Below are 12,536 nucleotides of genomic sequence, written 5' to 3' on the forward strand. Positions count from 1 at the left end.
AGGTGGAACATTATCAATAATTAAAATTGGGATAACAGATGTAAACTGAGACTTTCCTAGGCTAATTGGACCATAGGACAACCCCCCATTTTTCCCATTGAAAGATACAAACATGTTCTGGCCAAAATGAATACCTAAATTTCTGGGGATGTAGATGAAATAGTCAAATGTTTAATTATACAGTATTTAACATATTAATATATTAGTTTCATTAGACACAAATATAAAGATCTATTGATTTAGAAGTATTGCGTTTCATGAACATTTTATTCAAACTAATTTTACAAACCGTTGGCAGCAGGGCCCTTGCTTCAGTAGAGCTGCTAATTATTCTTTAGAGTTTATCATTTTGTCTAAGATGTTTGATTTGTAGCACTTTTTGAATTAATGTAAATCTCACCTAAGCCAACAATACCCATTCACATAATATAAAAGTTTTAATATTTGCCCTATAATAGGTACTATTTTTGATTCTCCATAATATAACGATTTGCTACATTATTAGAAAATATATTAAGCCCACAAAAAATATTTTTTAAAATAAACACTGATGTCTCTGTCGCTCAATTTTTAATATCAGATTTTTTTATATTTTTAAAATTGTTATTATATTTTATAAAGAATAAGATATTACAAACATTTTGAAGCTTCTGATGTGTTCTTTCCTGAACCCATTAGATTCATTTCTCCCTCACAGATCACTTTACTAAATTACTCTTTGATATCTTCATTCTTGTAACTCATGTGTATGAATCTTTAGGTAATACAGTACTATCTATATAATAAAAGCATAATATGCTAATTAGACCAGACAGCCAACCGATCTTCCAGATGTCCTTCCAGACGAAGCCGCAGCAGCGGGGTGGAGGCATAGGCGGTTAGGAGTGATCAGGCAGGCAAGCGAGCAGTTAGGGGTGATCAGGCAGGCAGGCAAGCAGTTAGGGGTAATAAGGCAGGCAGGCCAGTGGTTAGGGGTGATCAGGCAGGGAGGCAGAATGGGTAGGGGCAATCAGGCAGGCAGAAGCAGGTAGGGCAACCCGGCTAGAGAACCTGGCGACCGAACCTGGCTGGAGAACCTAGCGAGAGAACTAGCTACAGAACCTGGCTGGAGACCCTGACAAGAAAACCCGGCTATGATGATCAACTGAACGCTGTCTCCATGTCATTCCTTCTTCGCCGAGTCCGTCCACACCTTTGGGGACCCCTGGACCTGCTGGGGTCGGACCCCAGCAATCAGGGAGGCAGGCAGGTTAGGGGCGATCAGGCAGGCAGGCAGAGGGGTTAGGGGCAATCAGGCAGGCAGGCAAGCAATTAGGAGCCAGCAGTCCCAGAGGGCTGTCCAACTGCCAGAGGGATGTCCTCTTCCATGAATTGGTTGTTCATATTCATTAGCTATTTTCAACTGGGTTGTCCTTTTTCTGCAACATGAGTTGTGTGATTCATACAACTTACTATATACTACATACTGATTCTTTGTGAGTTACATGTAGTGTATGTCTTGACTTTTTACCTTGCTTATGATGTCTTTTTCTAATTTTTATATAATCACACATGTCAATAGTCTCCCTTTATATTCTTTTCTACCTGAAATTATACAGATAATCTACAAAAAAATCATCTAAAGGCTTAAGTTTTTCACATCAATGTCCTTAACCTGTCTACAAGTATTGTTGTTTTTGATGTAGAGAGTCAGGAATATAACTTTATTTTATTTTCCATATGAATAACCAGTTGCCAATATATTTATTGACACAATGGTCTTAAAATTTTGGTAGTGCACTCCTATCTAAGTAAAATGTTTAATCTCTATCCCCAACATAAGTCTGTTTACAAGTAAATGAGACATAATCACTACTATCAAATTATATTACATGTTGTGATGCTTAATTTCTTATTTTCTTACTAAACATATGAATAGTATTGTAGTATTTTTCTAACAATACATTAATTACAAATTCCATTGGAAATTGTAGTGCCACCTCTGTTACATGTCAAATTTCCATATATGTTTGCTTCCCTTCATGGTTTCTCTATTCTCTATAACTTTTAGGGCTACAGAATATGAGTTGTGTAGTGAAGTTGTTGTAATCTTCTCCTCCATTTTATACCCCTGCAACACTACCACACTATCTGAAATAATATAAATTTATACATCTTAAAAGCTGGTTATAATTCTCCCTAAGTTATATTTCTTCAAAATTGTCTTTTCTAGACTCTCTGAGTTATTCTTTTAAAGTAGTGCTTAAAAGGATTATTCACAATAGCATCTAACACATAAAAACACGAGTTCTTACCCCTAGGATTAGATATATAACAAATTTCTTTGCCTCTTTTTTTTCCCCATCAGATAATCTGTATAAACTTTACAAACTACCACTGATAGAAGTTATTTCAGGTAAACTTGTCTTCTCCAAACAACATATGGTCACTGAAAATAATTTAGGGCATTTGAAATATAGATGGCTCATAAGGACTAGTATATAATGCAGTATTTTTTAAGGGATAAATCTGCAATAAAAAAAATAAAAGCCCTTACTCTATTTCAGGCTTATATGAAAGAGACATGGATTCAATTCTAGTTTTATCTTGTGATCAGCATCACAAACTGAGAAATATAAATATGGGGCATTTATTTCATGAGTAGATTTTCACAGAGGTTTATTACAGAGAAGCTGGCAAAACACTCTGATATGCCATGGTCCTGCTATTGTTCTGCCTGGGAGAGTCAGTGGCAAAAGACTAGTCCAGTTCTGGTAAACCAGGAAGAAGGTAGTCGGTTCATAGGATTAGATTCTAATTGTAGTCCTGTACTAAATTTCTGGAGTGGGGTGTGTGGGGCTAGATTTGTGGTCTACTGAGAATGAAAGCCTTTCTGGAAATGATCATCAGGGTTTCTCATGGTTGGACTCTTCCATAATTAGAAGAATTTCTCTGAAATAACAATTGCTTACTACTGAAAATGGAGCCCAGGTCCCATTCCTTCCCCCCATCCCTCCCTTTTCCTCCCTTCCTGTTTATCACTCCTCCTTGAGATTTCTCATTTCTGATATAGAAATCGTTTGAATAGCAAAAGATGAAAGAGGAGAAAACACTAAAAATCATTTTAAAGATTTAATAAAAAACTATGGTAGAATATCAGAGGTCAAAATAACAATGTTTTTTTGATGTCACAATGTAGATCAGGGGTCCTCAAACTTTTTAAACAGAGGGTCAGTTCACTGTCCCTCAGATTGTTGGAGGGCCGGACTATAATTTAAAAAAGGAACTATGAACAAATTCCTATGCACACTGCACATATCTTATTTTGAAGTAAAAAAAAAAAAAAAACGGGAACAAATACAGTATTTGTATTTGCATGTGGCCCGCGGGCCATAGTTTGAGGACCCCTGATGTAGATTTTGTAGTTTGCTCTTCATGGGCTTCAACAGCTACGTTCTTATTATAAGAATTATGTCTGAGTTATTTGGCCTCTTAGTTGCATATGATTCTTGTTTTTAATGAATCACTTCCCTTACCTTCACCAGGTCACAGTGAACTTTTGCATTTTGTTTATGGCTGTATAATACTTGCGCAGGAAAGATAGTTACACCCTGGAAGATGGCAATATATCTTCTAATTAAATGCCCCACTTCTAACTTCTTTCCTTTAAAAACATTTTCTTTGTGTTAATGACTCACATTTTTTTTTAATGAATACAGCTCTATGTTTTGCATTTGTGGTAGAAATGCTAAACTATCATAAAGGTAACTGGCTCTTTCAAAAATAAGTAGCTTTCTACATAAAGGAATGATTAAGTGCATAGTTATGTTTGCTGACATTTTTTTTAAAAAAGCTGGAGACTATTTTTATAGGTTTGTTTATTTTATTTTATTTTATTTTATTTTGGTAGAGAGCGTTATCCTCCAATTGTAAAAGGTTATGTTAGAAATCCAGTTTCCTCCCCCCCCCTTCATCTAGATTCACCCCCAATTCTCTTAGCAAAGAGAATAACTTTTGGGGCTACAAAGTAAGGTTACTAGTATAGAGTAAAGTTTTGTGTATTTTTTCTCCTCTTATACTTGAAGCCAATAAAGCCTCAATTCCTTTTCTGAAGGATTCAAAAACTCTTGATTTGGGACACTCAACAGTACCATTTTGGGGGAGTACAAGGTTAGTTTCTGCCTTTAATTACTACAAAAACTGAATTATCTGCTCTTTCTTTAATACAGGAATTGCTGTGAGTGTTGCCTGCCACCTACCTCTTTAGATTTCTTTAGATTTCTCACCGTCCTCTCATTAAGAACTCCTTTTCTACCCAATCCCTTTGAATCAGCACCCCCCAGAGACAGTACCCCTCACACTGCAGCTCCCCAGGCCCTGCATTGAAGCCTCCAGCCAGACAAACAATGTCTTCTGGTCACTGTCTGGTTGTCCACCCTAAATGCCACCCCACACAACCGGAAGAGGGCTATTCTTTAGAATATTCATTCTTACTTTGTTGCTTAAAGCTACTGCTATCGGGTTTGTCAGAGCATGGTCCCAATGGACTAATCCCAGCAACATCTTTCTTCTGCTAATTCAAAGTAATAACATGCAACTGGACATAATTTCTGACAGCTAATGTTGGGATAATTGCCTGTAAATCCACCCCATCTGCAGTGATTCTTATTATGAACCTCATGTCAAAGGATTTGCCCCATTCCTTAATTACGTGCTGATCTCTACCCTCTGTTTCCTCATCTGATTCCCAGAAAGCCTTCTGGCTGCCATAAAACTTACATTTTAATATCCAGCATAATATCTTCCCTTTGCCTCTACACAGCAGGTCACATCAACACCTTATGTCACCCAACATAAACACATTTTTCCAGAAGTAAAAATAAACAGCAGAAAGGCCATGGCAAAGTAAACAGCACTCATTTCAGAACACTTATTCTGATTAGTAATCATTATGATTTTATTCAGTGTAATAGCTTTATCTACATGTTCACATATTTGTTTGCTCAGTTTTTTTCATCTCAACCCTTTATTTCATTTCCTTATTTTTAAAATAATTTGTTTTATAAGTTCCTTCTGTGGATATTTTTTTTAATGATAAACTCAATTTTTTTTCACTGAAAATACCTTTATTTCAACCTAATTTTTTAATCATGATTTTGCTGATCATAAAATTTCAGATTGACTTTTTTTCTCCATATCTATCTTCTGGCTTGTATCTTTTTTTTTTTTTTTAAGAACTCTCCTGTAGATCTAATACTTGTTTTTTTTTAAGGCAATATTTTCCTTATATTTGTGTAAAATGCTTTTAGACTTAGTTCTCCAATTTTACTAAATGTAACTGGTTATAAATTTAGTTTTATTTCTACTTGGAAATCATGATTTTCTAAATCAGAGATTGTATTTTTCATAGATACCAGGAGGATCAAAACCATCCCAGTAGTCTTCAAATATTGTTTCCCTTCATTGCCTCTTTCTGCCTCCAGAAGATTTATGAGACAGTATTAGGTTAGCCCATTTATCTTCCATATCTCTTTGTCCTGTTTAATATTACCCATATTACCTGTCTGTGTAATTTAGTCTGTTCTTTCTTCCAGTTCACTCTAGTGATGGTATTTTTAAAAGACATCCTACTTGGTTCTTTTATAAATTTGTCTATTACTTTTTATTACCCATTCCCTTTCTTATTTTTATTCTTTATCATACATCTTTAATAATTATAAACATACTTATTACAAATATTTGTATCCAGTAATTCCAAAATCCCATAATTAAGGATCTAGGTGTGGCATTGTGGTGTTGTGGTAGGTATAAAATAAAATTTTAAAAAAAGGGCATTGTTTATTTATAGGGTTTCCCAATGATTGTGGTGTAAATATTCTCTTATATAAATTTCAGGTTACCAATGGTTTAACAACTGGTTTTAAAAATTTCTGGAAAAAAATATATATAAAATTCTGAATACTTAATAACTTTTTACAAGTCAGTATGAACAAATCCAGCACACTGATTATTGTTTCTGCTACTTCTCACTCATTGTGTCCTTGATAATTCTGGATCTTAAACTTAAGTTTGGCAAAGTTTAATATTTTTTTTGAAACCTTACTGGTCTTAATTGAGAGTGTTTCTCTCCAAAGAAAATTTTTATTTTATTTTTCCGGGCACCTTAGGGATTTCATCAGTGAAGGACCATTTCTCATATTTACTTTAAATTTAGGTTTCCCATAGCTTGCTGGTAGAATAATTTCAAACTACACATCTGGATGATGGAGGCCTATACTTAAGAATAATCAGAGAAGACTTTCTTTTCCATATTGAGTCAAGGATAAAATAGACATGATACCTTCTCATGTCCCTTTGTCAGGGGTTAGAATTGTTCTTCATTTTGGATTCCTGGGTATTTTGATGACCTTTTGAGGAGCTTAGACATGTATTTAAAAGGATGTTGCTTCTGCTTTACCCATAATTTTTAGGTGTTCTGGAGAAGGAGATTTATAAATTACCTAATCTTGTACATTGCATGTAGGAGAAGTTTATAAACATTTTTTGGTCAATTTTAATCAAGTACATTAACTCCACTTTAAAAATTTAAATGTTGCCCTGGCCAGTGTGGCTCAGTTGGTTGTTGTCCAGGGAACTGAAGGGTTGTTGGTTCAATTCCCAGACAGGGCACAAGTCCAGGTTGCAGGTTCAATCCCTGGTTGGGGCACGTATGGGAAGCAACTGATCAATGCTTCTCTCTCACATTGATGTTTCTCTCTCTCCCTCTCCCTCTCTTTCTCTCTCTGTTTAAAATCAACAAAAGCGTGATGTGTTTTTTTTTAATTTAAATGTTATAAATACATTAGAAAAAGATTAAAACATCTCTTTCAGAGATGGTATAGCATTATAATAACCAGTAAGGGTATAAAGTCAGAACAAATGGGTTTTGATTTCAACTTTCCCACTAATAGCCATAGGACTTCACACACATATCTTAACTTTTACACATCTCTACTTCCTTTTCTATTAAGACCATATAACGACAGCTATTATAAGGTTAAAAGGGATAATACACCTAAAGTATACAGCACAGTGCTTGGCACTGTGGTTTAGTAAGTGGTGGCTTAAAATACCTTTTATGTCTTGCCATCATTTATGCAAACAGTATCATTGGCAAAATAAAGGTTTAACTTTAAAGCAAAACATATTCTTGTATCTTCTAAAATTTTTTCATTATTTGTAGGAACCAGTGCAAAGTAAATGCATATATCTTAGAATTGCAATTAATTTAAAGAATCATTTACTATGTTAAATTAAATCAACTAACATATTAGTTGTTGAATATTGTTATTGTATATATTTATATTTCCAAACAATGTTTCCCATGGGAACATAATATCAAAGAAAATGTGTGTATTTCCACATAGAAGAAAAATTTTCCAAATAATTGAAACTATGACTCAATTGATGTTTTGTTTCTCTTAGAGGAGAATGTCTTATTTGTTTTTATTTCTAGAAGTGCTTTGGTAAGCTGTTTGGGATAAAAGCTATGACCCCAAGAACATGCTGAAGTTGTTAATTTGATCACCAAAGGCAGAAAGGAGAATTTGTGTTGCTTAGGATGGGAGGTAGGAGCAGTAAGGTGAAAACAGTGATGAGAGTAAGATTTTTGCTGTGTATACTATGTCTCTTGGCCTCCCAAATATTCATTAAAATTCCGTTAAAATGTGGAAGATGTGCCGCATGGGCCCCTTTCCCACAAATCCACATGCAACAGCATTGTCTTTAGGCATATAATCTAACTGGAGAGAAATCCGAGATTTTAATTTTTCTTTGTTTTTTTTAAATATATTTTATTGGTTTTTTACAGAGAGGAAGAGAAAGGGATAGAGAATTAGAAACATCAATGAGAGAGAAACATCGATCAGCAGCATCTTTTATATGTCTGTGGGTCATCTGTATGTCCTCTTTGGACAAATGTCTGTTCAGGTCCTTTGCCCATATTTTTTTTTAAATCAGGTTATTTGTTTTTTTTGCTGTTAAATTGTATGAGTTCCTTATATATTTTGGATATTAACCCCAATCAGATATATCATTGCCAAATATTTTCTCCCATTAGTAGGTTGTCTTTTTGTTTTGTTATTGATTTCCTTCATTGTGTAAAAACTTTTTTCGTTTAATGTAGACTCATTTGTTTATTATTTATTTTGTTTCCTTTGTCTGAAGAAACATATCCAAAAAGATATTACAGACAGCTCTTGTGGGGATTGGCGGAGTGTTGAGGGGTTGAGCAAAAAAGAAAGAAAAAAGAGAAAAGTCATGGACAATAGGGTGATGATTTGGGGGGAGGGATTAGGTGGGTGGAGGTGGAAGTGGTCATAGAGGGGATAAATGGTGATGGAAAAAATAAAATGAAAAAGATATTATTAAGATTTATGGCTAGTTTTTCCAAAACCATTTATTGAAGATACTAGCCTTTGTCACAGATTAACTGATTATAGAGGTCTGGGTTTATTTCTGAGCTCTCTGTTCTGTTCCATTGACCTATGTGTTTGTTTTTATGACAGTATTATGCTGTTTTGATTATTATAGCCTTGTAGTATAGTTTGATATCAGGTAGCATGATGTCTCCAACTTTATTCTTTTTTGTCAAGATTGCTTTGGCTATCAGGGTCTTTTGTGGTTCCATATAAATTTTAGGATTTGTTCTAGTTCTGTGAAAAATGCCTTTGGTTTTTTGATAGGAATTGCATTGAATTTATAGGTTGCTTTGGTAGTATGACATTTAAATAATGTTAATTATTCCTATTTGTGAGCATACTTATGATTCCATTTAGTAGTGTCTTCCTTGATTTCTTCCTTCTATGTCTTATAGTTTGCTGAGTAAATTTAAATTTATTCCTAGATTTTTTATTCTTTTTGATGCAACTGTAAATGGGATTATTTTCTTAATTTCTCTTTCTGATAATTTTTTATTAGTGTATAAAAATGCAACCAATTTATGAATATTAATCTTGTATTTGGCTACTTACTGAATTCATTTATTAGTTTTAATAGTGTTTTCCATAGAATCTTTAGGGTTCTCTATATATAGAATCATGCCATCTGCAAATGATGACAGTTTTACTTCTTCCTTCCTAATTTGGATGCCTTTTATTTCTTGTCTGATTGCTGTGCCTAAGACTTCCAGTGCTATGCTGAATAAAAGTAGTGAAAGTCAACATTGTTGTCTTGATCCTGATCTTAAAGAAAAACCTTTCATCTTTTCACCATTGAGTATGGCGTTAGCTCAAATATGGGTTTGTCATATTTTGGCCTTTATTAAGTTGAGCTTGGTTTCCTGTATCCCCATCTCGCAGAATTCTTTTTTTTTTATTCTAAACGAATTTTGGATTTTAGCAAATGCTCTTTCTGTATCTTTGTTATGGTCATATGTGTTTAATGCTACATTTTGTTTAATTGGTGTATCATAGTACTTTAAGATTGGAAGAACATTAAAAAACGTTTAGTTCAGCCTCTGTGATCTTGCCTATAGGCCTTTTCCGGAGTCCCACCAAATGAGCGTGCAGCTTGTTCCTGCAACTCCCAGCTCTGTACTCTAACACTGGGCCTGCCACCTTCCTCCCTCTTCATTTTCTCAATCTACAAATAGAGTTATTAACACCGTTTCAACACTGTCGAGGCACAATGATATAAATAAAAAATTCCCAGCATATAATAAATACTCCATGAATGTTACTTTAATTGTGTATTTTTCTAATTTTGTCTAGACATTTATTAGATATAATTAATCATTTATAGTAGAGGACCTGGACAAAGTAAAAATAGTTATTTACACTTTTTATTTGCCTTGATCTAACAGCTTTTTATTTCTCTTAAAATTCCCATACTCTCCAAATGTTACTTCCCTTCCCTCTAGTGATTCATTCCTTCCCCAGGGAGCCCAACTGATCTCTGTGAACCGTCTGAATCGTTTTCATTTATTGACACTGGCATCTGCTCTCCTGTCACCTACGGTTATGATTCCATTTAGTTGTATCTTCCTTGATTTCTGACTCAGATCCTTGGGAACTTTATAGCAAGTGTTATCCTTTTCTTTATGGAGACTCCCGAGCTCAGAAATCACAAAGGCAAATAGATGCTTAGAGAGACTAGGCAGGTAACATCATTGAGTAGAGTAGTAACACTGAAGAAAACTGGCCAATGGCCTACTTACTACCAGTTTGTGGTAGGAACTAAGGCTTATTGGAGTGTCCATGTGCTATTTAAAAGCAGCAGCTGCAATTCAGCACTGACAGATTACTGCCATCGAACCAATTCATAGATGTTTTCATAACTTTGAAAAACATTGTATGAGCCAAACAAAATATACCTATCGGCCAGATCAGGCATTAGAGCCATCATTTTGCAACCTCTGTTTAGATCGTTGCAAACGGTCATCAAGCCTCTCTTATCCTTTTTTTCCTGGATAACAAGCACAGCTACTTCATACGGTTAAGCACCTATACCTGGCATAGAGCAGGTGGGGGTTGAAATCCAGCCTGTCCTCTGATCACCAGGACTTTCTCTAATTCATTTCACCTCAAGGCATCTGTGGATTAGCCTCAGCCCAGCTAAACATCCTGGTCCCCTTCAACCACTCTTCATGACACAAATTTTCTACTCATCTCACCATCGGACCTTTTTTCCTTCCTAACACATCATAATTCATCAAAGTAGAATTTCCAAAAATTGTCTAGAAATACGAATGTGGCCTGATCAGCATGGGGTTGAGACTTTCTCCTCCCTAATTTAGAAAAGAGATGATTAATTTGGGGTTCTTAGATCTCACAATAATCTCTATATTGGCTTCAAGGCATTTAGAGGAATCTATAAACCCACTTACGATTGTATACAAGATTTTGTGAGGTTTGCATATGTATATGCATATTTCTTGTTGTTGTTAATCCTCACCCGAGGATATTTCTTTCATTGATGTTTTAGAGAGAGTGGAAGGGAGGGAAGAAGAGGGAGAGACAGAGAGAGAGAGAGAGAAATATAGATGTTAGAGAGACACATCAATTGGTTGCCTCCCACACATGCCCCGGGGCCAGGAAACGAACTCACAATCCTGGTACGTGCCCTTAACCGGAATCGAATTCACGACACTCTAACCATTGAGCACCACAGGCCAGGCTTTGTATGCATATTTTTAAAAGAATAAAACCCAAAAGAATATTCAACATCTATGAAAGACTGTTTCAATTAGCCTGTAGCATTAGCTTTTGGGAGGCAGTCCTGTCAGAATATTGACCAATATTTAGCTTAGTTTCTGCTAAAACCCATTTGTCTTTTCACATATGTTCCTGACAGCAAAACTCCATAACTCCCTCCTGGATATCACACTAACCCGATTAAGGCTGGTATCACTGATTCTTTAATCTCAGTCTGAGTAAGTACCAGTTTTACTTACTCAATTTTATTTTATTAGAGTGGTGCTAAAACCTATGATTCTAAGACTTAAGAAAAATAATACTCTGCTGGAAGATTCAATTGATATGTTACTTACATTAACTTTTTTTCCCTCCTCTGTAGGTCGAAAGTTTAAGAAGTTCAATAAAGTCAGAGTTATGAGGGCACTGGATGCTGCCGCGCTCCCGCAGACGGTGGGCATTCCAAATGAAGGCCAAGCCCTAAGCCAGAGAATCAGTTTTTCGCCAAGTCAAGACTTACAGCTGGTCCCCTCGCTAATCAACCTGCTAATGAACATTGAGCCAGACGTGGTCTATGCAGGACATGACAACTCCAAACCTGACACCTCCAGTGCTCTGCTGACGAGTCTTAATCAACTAGCCGAGAGACAACTTCTTTCAGTAGTCAAGTGGTCTAAAGCACTGCCAGGTAAAAATCATTTGCAAATAGGAGCAAGTAACAAAAATGTTACTATGTTGGTTGTACTAGTCCAGTTGATGGCGAACCTTTTGAGCTCGGCGTGTCAGCATTTTGAAACACCCTAACTTACCTCTGGTGCCGTGTCACATATAGAAATTTTTTGATATTTGCAACCATAGTAAAACAAAGACTTACATTTTTGATACTTATTTTATATATTTAAATGCCATTTAACAAAGAAAAATCAACCAAAAAAATGAGTCCGCCTGTCACCTCTGACACACGTGTCATAGGTTCGCCATCACTGTACTAGTCAATCCTATATAATAAAGATGTAATATGCAAATGGTTGTTACATAACGACCAACCTCAGAACGACTAGATCACAGATCAGCAGGAGAGTGGGACAGCTAGCTACAAGCAGGTGGGGGAGAACTACACGAGGGGGCAGGGCAGCAAGCTATGAGGGAGGAGGCGGGGGGCGGAGGACAGCGGGCAGAGAGCTACAGGAGGGCAGCAGCAAGCTACTGGCGCACAGATTCATGCGCAGGGCTACTAGTTGTTAAATAAAAGTCCGTGCAGTAAATTACCTATAATGTAAAAAGCAGGTTATAATATGTGTTTCAGCAGCTCAAAGTAGTTAGGATCCTAGATTATGTTCTATTTGTCTAGGACCCTACTATGTGCTATGGAGAAACAAAATATGT

The 12,536-nt window shown here is 35.8% G+C and overlaps 1 protein-coding gene across 1 annotated transcript in view; it reads left to right on the forward strand.

Moving 5' to 3' along the window:
- The window catches only part of PGR (progesterone receptor), a 76,857-nt gene that overhangs the window by 33,980 nt on the left and 30,341 nt on the right, over positions 1–12,536 (forward strand). Inside the window, exon 3 of the mRNA XM_006775260.1 lies at positions 11,533–11,838. Within this exon, the coding sequence (XP_006775323.1) occupies positions 11,533–11,838 (306 nt within the window). The remainder of the gene's footprint in view (positions 1–11,532; positions 11,839–12,536) is intronic.

This window comes from Myotis davidii, unplaced genomic scaffold (assembly GCF_000327345.1).
Source record: "Myotis davidii unplaced genomic scaffold, ASM32734v1 scaffold8, whole genome shotgun sequence".
NCBI lineage: Eukaryota > Metazoa > Chordata > Mammalia > Chiroptera > Vespertilionidae > Myotis > Myotis davidii.